The sequence below is a fragment of the Engraulis encrasicolus genome, chromosome 7 (assembly GCF_034702125.1).
Source record: "Engraulis encrasicolus isolate BLACKSEA-1 chromosome 7, IST_EnEncr_1.0, whole genome shotgun sequence".
In the NCBI taxonomy this organism is placed as follows: Eukaryota; Metazoa; Chordata; class Actinopteri; order Clupeiformes; family Engraulidae; genus Engraulis; species Engraulis encrasicolus.
Window position 1 is genome coordinate 22,855,376 of NC_085863.1, and position 20,000 is coordinate 22,875,375.

Here is a 20,000-nt window from a genome sequence, read left to right on the forward strand (position 1 = left end):
CTGCCCCGGCTTATGTTCTTCACATTGTGCTTAATCAAAATAAAGAAGTTGACATGTATGTGAAAGCTGCCTCGTACAACCTCTGTCAAGTGGTGGTGTTGACTGAAAGAGTCCAAACCTATGGAAGGCTACATGGATAGTTGGTGTAGAAACACTAGTGCTTGGAATTTCAGAAATGTAAAACTCCACAAAAGCAATTATTGGACCTTTGAGGTCCTCAGAGGTGGGTGAGAAGGTTTAAAGTTTCTCCTTAAAGAGAAAATAATACCTAAGCACTTTTCATTCTTTGGATTCCACGGTCGAGGTCATTTTCTCAGCCGCTTTATGTGTTTTGTCTGAGCATTTTCACTAAGTATGTCACAGCAGATCTGTTTGATTAAGGTGCATGGTTGGAGACCTGAGAGCATTCTATTGTAGCGAGGTGCCATGGCATAAGACCAACTCCAACTTCCTTGCCTCTTTCGTGCACTCTCTCTCTCTCTCTCTCTCTCTCTCTCTCTCTCTCTCTCTCTCTCTCTCTCTCTCTCTCTCTCTCTCTCTGTCTATGTCCATGTCTATCTGTCTGTCGCTCTGTGCCTCTGTCTCTGTCTCTCTGTCTCTCTGTCTCTCTGTCTCTCTGTCTCTCTGTCTGTCTGTCTGTCTGTCTGTCTGTCTGTCTGTCTGTCTGTCTGTCTGTCTGTCTGTCTGTCTGTCTCTCTCTCTCTCTCTCTCTCTCTCTCTCTCTGGTTCGAGGGTTTTTTTCCATGTCCGCACCCGGCCCTTTGTCTTTTGTATGATTACGCAGGCCACAGCTATTCTCCTGGACTGTGCTGGTATGTATATTTCCCCCCCAGCACTTAGGAAAAAGGTTACACAAACACGCACACACACTTACTGACTCACAAATTTCCTTTTTGGCTCGCAGTACCTTAGTGTGTGTGTGTGTGTGTGTGTGTGTGTGTGTGTGTGTGTGTGTGTGTGTGTGTGTGTGTGTGTGTGTGTGTGTGTGTGTCTGTGTGTGTGTGTCTCTGTGTGTCTGTGTGTGTGTGTGTGTGTGTGTGTGTGTGTGTGTGTGTGTGTGTGTGTGTGTGTGTGTGTGTGTGTGATCTTGAGTGTGTCTGTGTGTGGGTGTGGGTGTTTGAGTCTATCTAAGCATGAAGCAGGGCCGCATACTCAAAATCTCATTGGACCCCTGCTGTTGGTCACATGACCACAGAGGGCGGGCCCACTGGCCGTTCTCCTCTCCAGATAACCGCAGCAGTGATTTGTAGTTGAGGTGTGTGTCTACGCTATCTCTAGCGCCCATCACACATAGCAGGTGTGGAACGAGCAGGAACGAAATCCGCCCGGAGCTCAGGACCACTAGACGCAAGAAAGAAAAAACAGAAAGAGAGGCAGAGAGAGAGAGAGTGAGTGAGTGAGTTGAGACTGTCTCCATGTTATTGTGCTGATTGACCATTGTGTCTCGAGGAAACGTGACGTGTGTCGGTCAGCTAACTCAACAGCATCGATGACCCTTGTCACAGTTCAGTAGCACAAAGTAAGCAAAGCTACTGTACCAACTACAAAGCCAGTGTATCCAGCAAGCCAGCCAAGATGACCGAAGTGACAGACGTGTTTCCAGAGGTCTTTGATGACAATGACCATGACCATGAGGAGGACCATGACCAGGAGCTGGACTTGGAGCTGGACTTGGCCTTGATAGACAGTGAGTGTCTGGGCAGCATGACGCAGGAGAGCCAGGAGATCTACCTGAGGCTCAACCAGTACCGCAGGCGCTCCGGACTACGCCTAGCCCGCATCATCGCCCGGCAACAGCTGCTCAAAAGGATCATGCAAGGTAGAGATGGATGGAAGGAGTGATGGAGAAGAATATGGGGGAGAGAGAGAGAGAGAGAGAGAGAGAGAGAGAGAGAGAGAGAGAGAGAGAGAGAGAGAAGACGAAGATTGTCTGCTTAATCTGTTGAGGTTGTTTTTTAATACTATGATACCACTACTGAGAGATAGAGAGGTAGAAAGAGAGAAAGAGAAGGAAGACAGTGTGTCATCTTAACTTGTAGAGGTTGTTTTGATTGGCTATTATTATGTCATTACACAGAGAGAGAGAGAGGGAGAAAGATGGTGAGGGAAGAGAGATGGAAATGTGAGAGAGGAGACATACCAGTGATAACTGTACCTGCCGAGGTGTTACCATTACAAAGAAAGAGATCAGAGATTGAGCTTTTCAGCTTTACCTGTCAAGGTTGTGTTGATACTTTGATACCGGGGACATGAAAAGTAGTACATTCCATGCTGAATATGTCATGTGGTTCATGTGGTTTGTTTATGATCTTGATTACTGTAGAAGATCATCTTCCAGGCTCTGGCCTCACAAACATATAATTGTGAAGATATTTTCGCGAGGCTTTTTCACTTTGTGTCTTTCCATGGAATCAGTCAACATTATGACAGCAGATGTTCACCTGCAAAGTTAGCATCACTAATTATACTGTACTGATTACTGCTGATGACCTGTCTTTCCACAAGAAAGCTCATATACGGTAGAAAACAAAGACAAGATGCTAGCTTGGACAGGTGCGTGGCATACTAAGCTCTGTGATGATTGGCATTCACCTGTGAAGAGGCTTTTAATATGTGAATCTACGTATGTTCTCCACATGTTATTTTTCAAATCACACAATCAATACTTTTTTGTCTGTAGCTACCGTAGAAGTCAGTGGTGTAGTCTATGTAGAACGCGGGTATACAGAGTATACCCACTTCTAAACTTCAAGGATTTCAGTATACCCACTTAATATTGATTGATCCATTGTTTTGAATAGCACAAATATATACAGTATACCCACTTCAAAAAATGCTCGAACATACAGTATACCCACCATAAAAAGTAGACTACACCACTGGTAGAATTGTCACTCATTGGCCTACAGAAATACTCAGGAGCTGTTTGGCCCTGACAGTTGTAGGACTATGGAGCACAACAAAGTACTATGAAGAGTGTCTTTTACCCTCTTCCATGTTCATGGAGCAATGAAACCATTTTGGAGGTTGTAGTTAAAACACAACTTAAGTGTTACTTCACGAGTACGATATGTATCTTGAAACCCATGTCCTGTGGCTGTAAGAAATAAACAACTAACTGCTCTGCTCTGCTCTGCTCTGCACCGTCTGGAAGAATGTAGCTGGCGAAGCTGTGGAGGCGGAGGCATGTCCCATCTTGACATTGCCCTCTACCCACGCATAGTGTTCGAGCATAGCTAGTGCATAGCGAGGTTTTTTTTCACCTGTAATGCCTGGCTGAGAGAGACTCTATAGCTGGGGGAGTTCTTGGGAATACATTCTTCTCTGAATATGTGATGGAGTGCTCGTCTTTATGCTTTCATGGATATCTTCTGGTCTTTTTTGCCCCTCAGTATAGGCTGGTTGTGTAAATGGCCCTAGGAACTCAGCGCAGTAAATTTGCACATTTGTACAAGTTGTACACGGCCTAGCAGGAAACCAGGCCCAAGTCACAGAGCAAGGTCAAGCCACAACATCTTAAATGTGTGAACAAGGTACTATTATATAAATGGCCTAGGCCTATACGGTGATGTAAGTTTTGCACACATGCAGAAGTAGATCTCATTGTGCCCAACATTCCACCTGGCGAGTTTCACTGTTCGCTGGAAAAAGACAAAAACTTTGTTACAACTACGTTTCAACATTACTACAAACATTCCTTCTGAATTCATTGCAACATGTTCATGTATGATATTGTGTGACTCCCATTATGGTAGTACGTTTTGTTCCGTACATTCAAGATTGATTTGAAAAGTGTTACCTAAGAGGATGAAAGAATGTATCCCTGTCCTGCCGGGGGGCACGCGCTATTCAGACATACTGCTATTCAGACATACTGCTATTCAGACACCAGATATGCCATAGGGTTAGGGTTAGGGTCAGGGTCAGGGTTAGGGTTAGGGTTAGGGTAAGGGTAACTGCATGCACTCTCCCTAAACTAAAAAAATCAGAGCAACGTAGCACAAACCACAGAAATGGCAGATTTCTTTGGGAAATGTGCCAGTATTCAGACATCGATGTCTGAATAGCGGCATGTAACCATTCTGCCATCTATTCTGTTACATTTAACCTCTGAGTCCTCTAATACCTCAGAAAGTTTACATTGCATGTCACATTTATGAACATGAAGCTTCAGCTTTGCCTGCGTCATGCATGACTAAAAGCATCCTCCGACGTACCATTAACATGATAAGGCAATGGTGTTTCTACAGGAATGTCTCCAAGATACATGTATTTCCTTGTGTCAGATTGAGCAAGCCGAGAACTCCACCCTCCCCACTTCCTTGTGTAATTGCCATAGCAACCCGTAGATCTGTTTATTTGTCCCCTTCACTCCCCCTCTGCTCAGTCAATGAGAGATCCACTCCCTAATTTCAAATGCTACACAGTACGTAAAGACAACATTCAGACAGAGATAGAGCTCACGTGTCTTACAATGTTTGGACGTTGTGAGAATGTTTGGGTGTCCTGAGAATGTTTGGGTGTTCTGCTGATATGTTCTGCTACTGTATGCTGCAAAAGTGTAGGTTTCCTGTTGCTAACTACGAGGGCCGCTGACAGCTATTGCCAGGCCCAGGACAAATACATCTGAAACGCCCCCCTTCTCAAAACGTACAGTGTAATGATGACCTAATTCTGGGCCCCTCTTCTCCCTGGGCCCGGGACAGCTGACCTGCTTGTGCCTCTCTGTCGGCTGCTAACTGTCCGTTGTTCAAGTGTCTCATGTTTCCTCTGCTGAGGAGCATCTGAGAGTGCATTCCAGCTAGCAACAAACAAAAGCATCACATTGGCCACAATGTATCACTTACAGTGCAACAAATCATTTTCATTTCCATGTGGAATTTGATCTCCACTGAATGATATTCTATATTGGAACTGTGTCTGGAATAGACTCTCTTTTTTGGTCTGTGGTATCACGAGTTTGCAGCACCAAAGAAAACTCTGTGGCTCCAGGCTTAGTACTGTAGTTAGGGGCGGATCTAGCCAATGCGGGAACCTAGGCGAAACATCAACATGGGGCCCTCAAACGTCATTATAAAGACATACAATTGTGTATTTTGGTGCTATTTCGGTGTTTTGTCTCATACTGTATATGCTGTATCTTCGATTAGATACGATGAGTGCATAAGTGATAAAGGCTACTTTTTTGTTTGTTTACCGCAAATTATGTGACAGTTGGGGGCCCCTATGGTGGATAGATTTAGTCAGGGCCCTAGGCAATTGCCTAGGTTTGCCTAATGAAAAGTCCGCCTCTGACTGTAGTTAAGTGCTGGAAACGCATTACGCTGGATATGTGTCACTCAGTGTCATCCTCTGGGTTCAGGGCCATGCAAACCAAACATCATTCGTCCTGGATAGGAGGGGCAATGAGGCCACCACTCACTCACTCACAAAACATCTGTCTGGCAAATATGACTGCGGGCGGGAGAGTTATGGATGGAGTCAATTCAAGTCAAAGGCATACCGAAGATTATTTCACATTTTTGTCATGGCACTGTGCCGCTGACTTTCATTCCCTCTCATTCCCTCTCTTGCTCTCTTTTGTGCGTCTCTCTCTCTCTCTCTCTCTCTCTCTCTCTCTCTCTCTCTCTCTCTCTCTCTCTCTCTCTCTCTCTCTCGAATTCATAAAAGAGGGAACTTGGCTCACTTGTTCTCTTTTGCCTCTCTCTCTATCACTCTCTCTCTCTGTCTTTATCTCTCTCTCTCTCTCTCTCAAATTCATAAAAGAGGGAGCTTTTATTGGCACGAGATATTTGTTTTGCAAAAACAGTTATACAATGCATGTGGGAATAATGGAATAAGAAACCCAAGTGTACTGTGCAAACATACAGTATATACATTTTGGCATATAGTACACCACAACAGAGCAATAAATCTCTCTCTCTCTCTCTCTCTCTCTCTCTCTCTCTCTCTCTCTCTCTCTCTCTCTCTCTCTCTCTCTCTCTCTCTTTTTTTTTTTTCTCTCTCTCTCTCTCTCTCTCTCTCTCTCTCTCTCTCTCTCTCTCTCCCCCTCCCTCCCTTGATCCCAATATGTATCTTTGCATATGAGAATGATTGCTGTTGCATCTAGTACAGAAGAAAAGCTAGACAGCATTGAGAACACATGTATGAGACGTTCATTTGTTCTGTTTTTTTGTCTGCTTTTTGTCTTTAACAGAGTTAGCTTACAGTATGCACTTTTAGGACTCTTCTGTAAACGCCTCCTGTTGAATGTGAGGAAAAAGAGAATAAAGTTGGATTCATTACAACCATTCATTGCTCTTGCAAATGCTGACAGACCTATATCTATGTGTGGATAGTATTAAGCAATGAGCCTGACATATCACAGATTCTTGACCAGCTTTGGCATGCAGACTCTTGCTCAACTGTACGTGTCTTAGGGATAGGCCATGCTTTGTTTCTGATTAGCTAATGCAATATCTCTCATCGCACCGACGCACCTCTTTGTTGATTTAGCTTAGAGCTGACACGCTCCACCATCACTTGCCAACTCTATCCATCTTACATCGCATTACTGCCTCTGTCTGTCAGTCAGTAGAAGAAAAGAAGAAGAGGTGGATGATAATAAAAAAAAACAAGGAACAGGAACTTTCTGGATGTTCCTGTCCTGAAGGAATTACAGTGTTTGGCTCGGTGATAACAGTAATCTAAGCAGCCTGTGTTGTCACTTTAAGGTGAGGCGGCGGAGTGATTTGTTCACACCGCTGAAGACCTGGAACGTCTGAAGATAAGCTGAGGTGAAATGTTGCCCTCTGGATCATGATGACAAATAGCTGGCTCTCTGCAGCTGCTCATTGCACTCCACCTCCCCCTGTTGGTGGGCAGCTGGTATAGCACTGCACTGACCAGGGGGCAAAAAAATTGCATGTGTTTTTTTTTTCATTCTTCAGCTGACCTTCAGCAGTTTGGCACTATGTTTGGCCTGTCAAGCTGTTAATTAAGTGGTGACTTGTGGCTTTTATTGAGCTTGGAGGTTCTTTATCCAGGGCCTGAATTGTTGTCACTCACCATGGGGACACTGGCAAGGTTTTAGCTGGCGTTGGTGTTATCCAACTGGAGAAGGAGAAGGCGTAAGCTTACAGTTAAATGGGGGCTTGTTTGTTTCTTCCCTGACGCCTGTCTGCTGTGGCTGGCAAACCCTTCAAGTCACAAGTGAGGTTTTTGTCTCGTGTTTTAGCATTTTTGTCAGTCAACCTCTGTACATGCACGATGCACGATGCACATCACACACACACACACACACACACACACACACACACACACACACACACACACACACACACACACACACACAGATGAGTGTGTGTGTGTGTGTGTGTGTGTGTGTGTGTGTGTGTGTGTGTGTGTGTGTGTGTGTGTGTGTGTGTGTGTGTGTGTGTGTGTGTGTGTGTGTGTGTGTGTGTGTGTGTGCGTGTCTGTGTCTGTGTCTGTGTGTCTGTGTGTGTCTGTGTGTATGTGTGTGTGTGTCTTTCATATGGTGTTTTTTTAGCACCAGTGTCACCATGCTGTGTCTGTCTCACATGCAGAAGTGTTGAAAGATGATTGTAGCTGCTTCGGATAAAAAGTAACATGTAATGTTTTGAGTAATACTGTAAGTCTGTTGATGTTGTGTTAGTTGATCTGTTTGCTGAATACGCACCTTTGTTAGCCATTAATGTTGTCTGTGGATTTCTATTTATCCTTGGGAAAAAGGGGGATGGAGAAGGAGAGAGATGGGGAGAGATACAGAGATACAAAAAGTAGGTGGGAAGGGAAGACAGAGCTGGGAGGAGAAAGGAAACGGAGGACGAAAAAAGGGAAGGGCGGGGGGTGTTGAGAGATGCGCGTGAGGCAATAGTCGTCAGAGGAAAAGAGCAGAGTAGAGATGAGATGGGGTGTGATGATGGGGGAAATGGGGTGAGGAGACGAGGTACAATGGGGTGAGCTGGCATTTTGGGGTGGTGCTGTGATGGGATTCGGTGTGGTCTGAAGGGTTGTGGTTAGATGGGGATGGGACGAGAGTCGGGGTGGCAAGATGGAATGTGATGGCATGGGTTGAGGATGCGGTGGCATGGATGAGATGGAGTGGGGTGGCCTTGGATGTTGTGGGATGTGGTGGGACTTGGGTTGTCTTGGGATGGGATGGGATGGGGGTGGGGTATAGGGTAGTTTGTTGTGGGGCGTTGTGGCCTTGGATGTTGGGGTGATGGGGTGAGGTGTGATGGATTGTTGTGGCATGTTCAGCTAGTTGGGATGGGATGGGGTGGGGTGACGTTCCGGGTGGATTGTTGTGGGATGTGGTGGTAGTTGGGTTCGGATGAGGGTTGAGATGGGCTGAGGTGGCGTGGAGTGGTGGGACGTGATGTGGTGGGATGTGGTGGATTGTTGTGGGTTGTTGTGGTAGTGGAGTTGCATTGGGATGGGACAAGGAATGGGGGGATGGGTTGGGTTCGGATGGGGGTTTGAGATGGGATGAGGTGGTGTAGAGTGGTGGGGCGCGATGTGGTGGATTGTAGTTGCATTGAGATGGGACAAGGAATGGGGGGATGGGATGGGTTGGAGTGGTCTGGTTTTGGGGTGTGGTGGTGAACGCCAGCTAGCTAGCGAGCTCACCATTACATACATGATCCAGCTGTGCAGGCAGAGGAGGAGCTGGGGACATGGTGGGAAGACAGAAGGAGGGAAAAGAGGACATGGAGGAAATGCAGAAAGGGCAGAGAGAGAGGGAGAAAGACAGAGTGGGAGAGACAGATGGAAAGGCGAAGGGAGAGAGAGAGAGAGAGAGAGAGAGAGAGAGAGAGAGAGAGAGAGAGAGAGAGAGAGAGAGAGAGAGAGAGAGAGAGAGAGAAGCAAGGAGTGGAGGCAGGAAATATATTGCCATAACCAGGGAGCGAGAGAGAGGGAGAGGGAGAGGGAGAGAAAGAGGGGACCATTAAGAGGCTGAGAAAGGGAATGAAAGAAGAGGGCAGGCAGCTGCATAGCGCTGCGTACTCAGATCGTAAGAGGCGGCACATCGGTGGTCCATATATGCCTGCAGGTATGAGCCCCTTTCTATGTCTTTGCATTGTGTTATGGATTTGAGGAGTGCCATCACAAATATGTGATTAGAATTTTGCCAGAATTTTGGGTTCTCATTATGATGTCACAAGGACTTTGCAGGTTTTTAACACAGAGTTCTATGGGAACTGTAGAGTGTTCAGGTGAAATTCTAGAAAAACTGGGGAAAATCCTTACTCATCAAAGGGTTAACTTTATTGAAAACCAGTCATTGGAATTGAAGAATGTATTACATATTTGCGTTTTACTTAACTAGTCCATATACTGTAGTTACATGTGTTAGGAGCTGAAGTAATATCCCTCAAAATATGTGAAGTAATGGTCAAGCAAGTGATTGAATGACTGAAGTAAGCGTTTTTTTCTATCTGAAATATCAGACATACTATCTGAAATAACTCTTTTTCATGGCAAATTCCACTTTATTCATCAAAGATCAGGATGCTGATTTGTCATAGTGCTACAACATTCTGTGCTTCATTTTGTTCTGCATCATTTACTGTAATTTAAAGAAAAGAAATAGTTTCACTCAAAACTGCACTTCACAGCAGCGACCTCTATTCACTCGATTTCGCAACATATTTTCATACTGTACGTTTCAGTTTTATGTTCTTTAGAACAGAGAGAGAGATGGGAGGAGAAGGAGGGGAGGAGGAGGGGGTACTGGAGAGTCAAGTCAACAGTCAATGATTCCCTCTTCCCAAAAACGGATGTCAAAGCACTTTAGCATGTGTGGGAAAGTGGCCCCGGTCCAAAGAGTGTGTGATTGTTTATGTGGATGAGAAGCAGCAACGAGGGATGGCTGGATGGCTCTCTGGGTCTCTCTCTCTCTCTCTCTCTCTCTCTCTCTCTCTCTCTCTCTCTCTCTCTCTCTCTCTCTCTCTCTCTCTCTCTCTCTCTCTCTCCACATGGACTGTCTCATGCAGTTAGCTCGTCCGTCAGTTGAGCATCAAGCATACTGTGTGTGTGATGAGAGGGAGAGAGAGAGAGGGGGGGGGAGAGAGAGAAAGAGAAAGAGAAAGAGGAAGGGAGCAAAGCTGGCGAGGCTATGGGGACATCCAGGTGTCCCCTGTCACCGCCAGCTGAGTTTGGGATAGGCACTGGGTGGAACGCGGACATTTCATAATTCATAAGGGGTACCGACTTGGATACGTCATTATAATGTCCTATAGAATTTTAATTGCTTATGGAAGTTCTGAAAGCACTCATTTCTCATTTCTGAGTAGGTTGAAGAGAGGATAATTGTGTTTTGCATTACAGGCAATGTGCGATGTCATAATGAAGGTGTGTGTGTGTGTGTGTGTGTGTGTGTGTGTGTGTGTGTGTGTGTGTGTGTGTGTGTGTGTGTGTGTGTGTGTGTGTGTGTGTGTGTGTGTGTGTGTGTGTGTGTGTGTGTGTGTGTGTGTGTGTGTGTGTGTAATCAATGCCGGCGAGGGAATACCCAGGTGTCCCTTGTCACAGACATTTTGGGGGGGGGGGTTGCAGTTTGCATTTCATATCCAAGTGGTAAGCGACATGCCATGTCATGCGATGACCCTCTTGTGGTTACTAGTGGTTTCCTCCATTGACCGATCTTTATCTTCAGGGGTCAGGCTGTTTATTTTGACCTTGAGAGGCTCACACAGAAGGGCGAGATACTGTTTATTCCAGTAAATTAGATTTCTGTGAAAAAATATCTGTTCCTTGAACTTGTTTGTGTGTGTTTGTGTGTGCGTGCGTGTGTGTGCGTGCGTGTGTGCGTGCGTGCGTTCGTTCGTGCTTGCGTGCGTGATGTGTGGGTTTGTGCATGTGTGAGTGTGTGTGTGTGTGTGTGTGTGTGTGTGTGTGTGTGTGTGTGTGTGTGTGTGTGTGTGTGTGTGTGTGTGTGTGTGTGTGTGTAGTACGTGTGTTTGTGTATGTGTGCGTGTGTCCGTGCGTGCCTGCGTGCCTGCGTGTGTGCTTGCGTGTGTGCTTGCGTGTGTGTGTGTGCGTGCGCGTGCGCGTGCGCGCGTGTGTGTGTGTTACCAGCAGTACACGTGCTGCCAAGTGATTCAGCGGAGATGTTTATGATTCCGATCCAAAGGGCCGTCTGTAGTTCTGACAACAATCGCGAGTTATTTTCCACCCCCATTGAGTTCCTTCTGTGGGAGCCACATCATGTACCGTGTCCAATCTCCCATTTATTATTCACTACTCTTTGTTATTGCTCATATGTTACTTGAATGGCCTCCGTTGTTGTTCCTCCAACATTGTGAAATGTTAATAGTCTATTTCGATCTTTTGTCCTGGCTACGTCTTGTAAAAGCATATTCAAGGTTTTATGAAAACAGTCCCTTCTCTATGTGACCCCCTTCCAACCGGCATGCTTCCTCGAGTCGTGGACTGCAACCCCCAGTTTGTGATTTAAAAAAAAAATGTTTTACAGCACCCCTGTTAAAAACTGCCACTGTCCCGTCTTTCTAATACAGTCGCAATCCCAAAACGATACCCTCATATTCTCCTCTGTTTATGCACACATAGCTGACCCGAGTACGGCCCAGGTCACGTACATGAGAAGCTATTAAGACTGCGGATAGCGGGAGGTGGTTTGTTTTGGCTGTTCCTGATAATAAGCTCCCGGTTTGTTTTTGATCTTCACTAATAGGATTTGTCAGACGACAGCAGTTTGAATTTTGGGAGTGTTAAAGAGCTTTTAAATGTTTGTAAAGGATTCATGTTAAATGAGAGCTGAAGCTTGAAGTAAGATGAAAGAAAGAATTTGTGGTGTGTTAGCCCATCAAGACATGGCCCCTGTTATACATTAGCTGTTACCCGAATGGCAATGACCATAGTGTATTTCTACAAAGTAAAGGCCATGTGTACTGTCCTAGTGGTGTAGTACACAGTAAATTCTGCAGTGCTCATTTAACACTTAGAGAGTTCATTTGAGTCCATTTGGACTTAAATGAACTCTGTAAGTGTTGAATTAACACCACACCATTTACTGTGTACAAAGTACTACGGTAGCAATGTTTTTTAGTGACTATTACAGCATTCCACTGGTGGAACAGTTTGCATTAAGGGGCTACAGATTTGAAATGTTTTGCAAAGGAACACCATGAAAAAGTGAAAACATGGGAGGAAGGAAGTACACAAAAGCACATGGAAGTACATTCCTTTATACAAACTTCCATGCTCCCTTTTGCCTGTGGCCTCGTGATTGACGATAGAAGTTTAATTCAGTACAGTATCTTGCAAAAGCGCAATTCAATGGTCATTTTCTAATTTGCAATTTTAATGTTGAAAAGTCCATCAAAAGCTGTTATGCCTATAAACTGGTAGTGGAGAAATTGTATTGTTTTCTCCATGGAGGCAGGATGCCAGTGAAACGTAAGGCTACAAGCAGAAATCGAGGACGGGACTCTTTATGATGTCCATTTCAGAATATGTGTTCCCCACCCTCATGCCTTAGAAACTCTGATGTGACACTACCAGTGGCTCTCTGAAACAAGATGGTTGCTTCCTTGATTTAAGCAGGCATCAAATAGTTAAGGAAATATATGGATTTTTTTTATAAACTACTTTCTTATTAATCTTTTTTTTACGACGGGTTCACAAGTGTCTTGAAACACCTCAGCATTTATTTATTTATTTAATTCATGGTAACAAAATCTATTGGTAAGGTTTTTTTCACAGACTTTTTACAAAAATCCATATTCATTCCCTAGGGAAAGGGGTTGATTTGAACCTCCACTTTACATGGCCTGACTGAACAGTGGTGCCCACAGCTGACTTCCTTGTTCGACAGAATGTCATCCGATGAGGGTGACTGAGGAAGCCAGCATCTATTACGCTTCCTTCAAAATTGGCTGAAATCTTCAAAGGCTAGTATATACTGTATATTGCATCCCCTACTCAGGAAGCATCCATTCAATACTCTCACATCCATACAGGCCTTTTTTTTACCACCACACTTTTTCTTTGAAGGCCCTGCTTGTTTTTTTTTTGTTTTTTTTTTAAGTTCCGGTTCGGACACAGCCAGTCAGCCAGCTAGCAGCCAGTCAGTCCTGTTATCTTCCAATTTAGCACAGGAAGCCTTAGCTCTTAGTCTCCCAGGGCTGAGTATATTAATTCCTGGCTGGAGGCTGGAGGCTGGGAGGTTGGAAGCTGGCTGGAGATTCAGAAGAAGGGGGCAGGAAGTGGCTTAGTGACAGGGGCCCTTTGAGGCCCTTGGAGTCCCCCTCTTCCCTTCCCGGCCAACTCAGGGCCCAGCTTGCGGCATGGCGCTGGCGTCAGCTCAAAGGAACCAGGCAGGTAATATAAGAGCATTTGGAATGGGAGGAAGAGAGAGAGAGAGAGTGAGAGAGAGAGAGAGAGAGAGAGAGAGAGAGAGAGAGAGAGAGAGAGAGAGAGAGAGAGAGAGAGAGAGAGAGAGAGAGAGTTAAGTTTCAATGAAAGGAGAAGAAAGGAGAGGAGGAGGAAAAGGAGGCGGAAGCAAATAAAAGACCTGAGAAGTATTGTGAATTGACAGGGAGGAATGAACGGGAAAGGAAAATTTCATCATAGAAAGAAAGAGAGGGTTTTTGTCTTTCTTCTTGTTTGGTGACTTTTGAGGACACGGACCGGAGTGAAGCTTATGTAAGAGAGAAAGCCACCCCACTGTCTCTCTCTCTCTCTCTCTCTCTCTCTCTCTCTCTCTCTCTCTCTCTCTCTCTCTCCCTCTCTCTCTCTCTCACTTCCTCTCACAACCTTTCCTGCTCTCCTTTTCTCTTTTGCTCTGTGTTGTTGAAAAATGCTTTTGATTTCGCCCTCTGCCCGCCTGCCTTTCAAACACCTTTAGTGCCTCTGCCCGCTGGGAGGGCGGTTTCCCACTGGGACTAGAGGGCATGGCGCATTGCCTGTTGTCACATCACAGCAGCCACAGCTGCCAGGAATGCTGGGAAGGTGGCACAGTGGCCTGCTGGGGGGTGGGGACGGTCGTGGAGGGGGTGGGGTATAGCATGAAGAGAAGAGGGGGGTGCAGAACAGAAGGGAAGGGGTGGCATGGTTGCATATGGTGGTTGGAGGCATGGCGACAGGGGTGGGTACTAGAACAGTGGGAAGGGGTAGAGAAGGTGGGGGGCATGGTGATGAAAGGAGGGGGGTCATGATTACATAGATGGGGAGCGTGGAGAGCAGGAGGAAGGAATGTGGTGTGTGTATGTATGTATGTATGCCTGCGTGCGTGTTTGTACGTGTGTGTGTGTGCGTGTGTGTGTGCACGTGGAAGGGGGGGGGGACCCTCTGGATGAAGGAAGGATTAGGCAAGTGGCACCTTGTAGTGAGGACGTGCATGCAGCTTTTATTTTTATTTTTTTAGTGGCTTATTATGCCTTTATTGACAGGATAGTATGAGATGCTGACAGGAAATGAGTGGGAGAAAGAGATGGGGGAGGATTAGGAAATGACCCTGTTCGGACTCGAACCATGGTCCCCATGGGGCGGGCATGAAAGCCCAAACGTTGCGCCACAACGCCCCTGCGTGCAGCTTTTCACTGGTCTCCCTTTCTCCTCTGTACTGAATGGGATAGTTCTGCTTAGAGGTGTGGGGTCTGAAGTCACCTCTCTGAGCCATATAGCCTACCAGGGGGGTTTCTGTGTTAATTAAACTGTACATGGGTTTCAGGAAGACAATGAAAAGGGTGGAAGGTGTGTGTTGTGGTGGTGATGGTGGTGGTACAGGATATTGGTGTTTGTGTGTGCGTGTGCATGCGTGCGTGTGTGTGTGTGTGTGTGTGTTTGTGTGTGTGTGTGTGTGTGTGCGTGCGTGCGTGCGTGCGTGCGTGCGTGCGTGCGTGCGTGCGTGCGTGCGTGCGTGCGTGTGTGTGTGTGTGTGTGTGTGTGTGTGTGTGTGTGTGTGTGTGTGTTAGGGGGATTGATTGGGCAGGGGTGCAGGGGTGGAGGGATGGGGAGTGCCATTATTCCCACGGCACCGGAGGAGGGCATAGTGACTCAACGACGCCTATTGGCACAGCACAGCACTGCACAGCACAGCACAGCACAACACAGCAGTGCCAATGGCCAGAGACTGTGATGTGCTGTGCTGTGCTGTGCTGTGCTGTGCTGTGCTGTGCTGTGCTGTGCTGTGCTGTGCTGTGCTGAACTGAGCTGAGCTGAGCTGTGTTGTGCTGTAGTGGGCTGTGCTGTGCTGAGCTATACTGTGCTGTGCTGTGCTGAGCTGAGCTGAGCTATTCTGTGCTGAGCTGGGCTGTGCAGCCATGACCTAATGGTTAAGGACATGGACTTAAGATCAGAGGGTTGCAGGTTTGAATCACCCCCCCCTTCCACTCCCTACCACCCTCCATGGCTGAAGTGTCCTTGAGCAAGACACCTAAACCCACCCTGCTCCAGGGACTGTAACCAATACCCTGTAAAATAGCTGTAAGTGGCTTTGAATAAAAAGGCGTCAGCTAAGTGTAAAGTAATGGTACAGTATGTCATGTTATGTTGTGCTGGGGTGCAGTGTGCTATGCTGTGCTGAGCTCTGTGTTACTGTCGTGTGCTATGATGCACTCTGCTCTGCTTGGCTCCCTCCCTCCCTCCCTCCTGCTCTTTTGGAGAACTCCAGATGGAGCCTGTTTAATGTGCTGTGAGAAAAAAAAGGCTCCCAGGGGTCGTCCCACACCACACCACACCCCTCCTCATACCGTATCCCCTCCCCTCTTCCCATCTCGTCTCTCATCCTCTCTCCAGCACCACTCCTCCATTCCTCCCATCCAAACCCGCAGCCTGTAACCCCCAAGAATTGCCCCTGTCAAACTGCATGCTGGGGTTTTTTTTTTTAGGCAGGAGAGAGAAGGAATGCCCTTCACACTCACCCAGGGAAGCCGACAGGGTGGGGCAAAGGGGTCAGTTGTCACAGGCACAAGGAGATGAGGGGGGGTGGGGCAGAATTGAGTCCTCATTATATTGTATGTATTGGGGGGGGGGGGGGGGGGCTTTCAGATCACTTTGTCCCGGGCCTGGCGAAAGCTGTCAGTGGCCCTGCCCCTACACCACCGCCCCCCACCCCCAAGCCCACGCACCAACCCTCATCTCACTCCTTCCCTTCTCAAGCCAGTCAGCCCACCTCCTACTGTGTGTTGGCAAAGCACAAATTGGAAGCAGAGGGGGGGTGGAGGCGGTGATTTGTGAAGAGTTGGAGTGGATGTGCACGTGGGTTGCAGTGAAGATGGTGGCAATGCAGGCGGGAGTGGGGTGGGGTGGAGAAAGTGGAGGGAAGAGGGTGACAGAAGATGGAATTCAGGATGCCATCAGTCATGGGCAGTCATGGCTCAATGGTTAGAGTGCTGGCCTTTAGATCATAGGGTTGCAGGTTCAAATCCCATACTTACCGGCACCTTCATCCATGGCTGAAGTGCCCTTGAGCAAGCCACCTAACCCCACATTGCTCTAGGGACTGTAACCAATACCCCCTGTGCCTAAATACTTGTAAGTCGCTTTGGATAATAAAAGCATCAGCCAAGTGTAATGTAATGTAATCAGTCTCCTCTGTTGTGGGGTGGAGGTGGAAGTGATTTGTGCGGTGATTGAATGGTAGGGCTGCACGATTTATCATAATTGATCAAAAATTGTGATTTAATCGTGATATCGAAATCGTGATGTCAATCGTGATTTAATCTTGGCAATGGCGATCTGCCTTTGAGCGTCCTTGAAGCCAGAACATGCTTACAGGCTGGCGTCTCTGGCCAAAAATCTGTAGTTTCATGCTAATGGCCTCTACATCATGATTTACAATTCAGTTTTATTTTGTTGATCCCTTAAATAATTCATTCCTAGTTGTGTCATTTCATGATTTAAAATAAAATTCACGTTGTTAATTGTTGTTCAGTAATTAATAATCGTTAATTAATAATCGCTGCATAATTGTGCAGCTCTAATGAACGGGTTTGTGAGTTGAAGTGGAGATGGTGGGAGGGGGAGGGGGGCAGCTGTTGTGGGTGTGGGACAGGGTGGTAGGGAGAAGGTGGCAGAGTAGGGTGGAGCTGGTTATTTGTGGAGGTTTGGAGGTGGATGGGTATAGGTTTGTGCGGGTTGTGGATGAGGTATGGCGTGAGAAAAGCTGGAGAGAGGAGGGCGAGTGAAGGTGGCCATCAGGATGCCATCACTCTCCTCTGCATTAAATTGCAGTAACCCATTAGGACACGCCGTTATAAATTTGCTGGCAATTACCAAGTCATAGTGCATTATTACTAAAGGCCCTGTGTCACTGTATGTCAAAGCAGTGTAGTACTATGGTAGTTAACTTTTCAATGACTATTCCAGCATGTACCCATGTACCCATCAGTTGTGTAGTCTATGTAGAACGCAGGTATACGCGCAAATATATACAGTATACCCACTTCGAAAAATGCTCAAATATACAGTATACCCATTTAAAAAAAGTAGACTACACCACTGGTACCCATGGTGGTAGTGGTGGAGGAGGGGGGGGGCTCGTTGTGGTTGTTGTGGGTGAGGGGTGAGTGAACGTGGCTTTTAGGATGTCGTCAGCCTCTGGCGTGATTCATTAGGCTTAATTGCCAGCTGGCCGCTGAAGGGCGTAATGGTTATCAGTCCCGGCACGGGAACGGGAAGAAAGTAATGGAGTGCGGTGGTCGTCGTGGCTGCCTGCCTGGTTTACGATCGGAAATGACGCTTGGTTTCGTGTCAGAGAGGAGACTACGATTGAACGTCTTCTGGAAGGGGGAGGACGGTCGGGTAAACAGGGAGACATAGGACCAGGACATGGGACAGGGGATGAGGGTGGATTGGGCAGCCAGCAGCACAGTACTCCAGCAAAACAAGAGGGGCAGGAAGAAGAGGTTTTCACCCTCTCCCAGTTACAGTAATGACTTGTGGGGGGAGATGACAGGGGGGAGCACAGGGACTGGGGCAGTGTTGCCAGATTGGGCGGTTTCCCCTACAATTGGGCTGTTTAGAATGACTGTCTGTGGGTAAAAAAATGTTTTTCTGAAGATTAATGATATAAAAATAAAAATCAAGAGAATATTCAGGGGGGATTTAGTGCCTCCAGGCGAGTTTTGAGCCTTTTTTCGACTGGAAATCATCAGTCACATATCAGTCACATATGGCAAACCGAGAGCTGATGGAAGTGGTGAAGAGGGTGGAGGGCGGGGTAGTAGCAACAGAGAGGAACAGGAAGAAGAGGTTTCCCCCCCTAAAGGTAATACCCTCCTCCCCTAATGTCACTCTAATCATTGCCACGTGCCTGTGCCTGTGCCACTGAGTGCTTCTGACAGCTCGCTGCCCATGCAGTGCATTGTGGGAGTCTGTTCCAGCGTCTGCTGGAATTGTCCCCAGCTGACTGTGCTGGTATAGGCGGATGGCAGAGGGACTGACACATTATTTCATTCTGCTTTTCCTCAGAGAAACAAAAGAGAGGGAAGGAGAGGAGAGGATGCAGAGAGGAGAGGAGAAGAGAGGAGAGGAGGCATTGTGCCAACAAGAGAGCAGGGTATTTTATTTGTCAGATATGATGGCATCTTTGCCTGCCTTTGAGAGAGTAATGGAGCTGAAAAGTAGTGTGTGTGTGTGTGTGTGTGAGCATGTGCATGTGCAAGAGAGAGAGAGATGCGTGTGTGCGTGTAAACGGGTGGTCTGCAGTTCATCAAGCCAAGGTTATCATTGTTACCGTCGTCATGCCATGTTTTTATGTCCCCACAGCTGAAGCTGACAACAACTTTGACAAGCCTAGCTGTAGTGATTGCATGATCTGTAGGGATGACATCTGGATGTGGAGACAATAACAAACACAGGGAGGGTCACTATGAAGGCACAGTTATTTTTTATGGACAAAAATCAGCAAGCTACATGGAGAAATAGATACTAATAGATTTCTATTGACAGGGCTTTTGACAGGGCTTTTTCTACTCACAAGTACATTTAATTGTGACAGTGATGTTTAGTGTCATTGAGCCAAAAGCAGTGGCAGTCACAGTCTTAACATTGGTGACGTAGCCTCTTTCTGCAGATGGGGTCGCCGGCGGGCCTATTCACTATTCGTTGAAAATACTCAAGTACGTCATAACAACATTGTTACGACAGTGCCGAGAGCCTTAAGTTACAGATTAAGACATAACCATTACAATTTTGGTGAGAGTAAGGTTATAACATAGGCTCTATGCTAAGGGGTTAAGTAAAGACTGCAGATGAGATGGTATATCAAGGTATATCTCATTTCCCCCAGAGGTATTTGTACTTAAACCTACTAGTGAAGGAACAAACAAAGCATAAATATGTACAGTACATAGTGAAGAAACAGTGATTAATTGTACTGTACATTTTTGACAAGTGCCTGTAGGCAAATTGTTCTCTGGTGAGGAACGAACCTGAGAGAACTTGGACTAGTGACAAGGTGGTAAGGACCATAGCTGGTAGACTTGTTTTGTGACAGCAGCACTGTTATGAAACCCACTGCCGTATTACTCTTACCCCTTGCATAGTCAAAGGCAAAGCATGATTTATTTTAGGGCAGTTGATATACTTAGTATGAAATCCGTTGTAATTTTTCTCAAATTCCGTTTTATTTTTTGTCAAAAAAAAAAATTCGGATTATTTTTTGCCGTATTGGATGCTTTACATTTTTGAACTTATTTTCACCTCTCACCCCCCCAAACCAAACAATATCTTTAGTTATTTAGTTCCTACTGTTGGCTGCCAGAGCCAGCCACTCATGGTTGAATGGAAGGTACAGAAAAGAGAAGTAAAATTTGCTACTGGTTTTTTTGTAATATCATCTTGTACTTATCTCATTTGTTCTATAGAGATGTTCTAAAAATGTACGTCATCAACCCCATTTTTAAAAATATTCATGGCAGCAATTCCTGGGATTTGCATTGAAAAATTCATACGTCATCTAAGTACACTCTGACATTTCAATCACACAGCTGCTCTCAGGCTGATTGTTACACTTATTGTTACTGTTCGTG

The 20,000-nt window shown here is 46.3% G+C and overlaps 1 protein-coding gene across 3 annotated transcripts in view; it reads left to right on the forward strand.

Moving 5' to 3' along the window:
* stard13a (StAR related lipid transfer domain containing 13a) overlaps positions 1 to 20,000 on the forward strand; it is a 59,550-nt gene that overhangs the window by 9,931 nt on the left and 29,619 nt on the right. The window contains exon 1 of one of the 3 annotated variants that reach the window (XM_063203095.1): positions 1,086 to 1,819. The exons of 1 other annotated variant lie outside the window; for it this stretch is intronic. In XM_063203095.1, the coding sequence (XP_063059165.1) occupies positions 1,576 to 1,819 (244 nt within the window). In that variant the 5' untranslated portion in view covers positions 1,086 to 1,575. Of the gene's footprint in view, positions 1 to 1,085; positions 1,820 to 8,832; positions 9,056 to 20,000 lie in introns of those variants that run through there. One more of the 3 variants, XM_063203097.1, reaches the window with a different exon arrangement.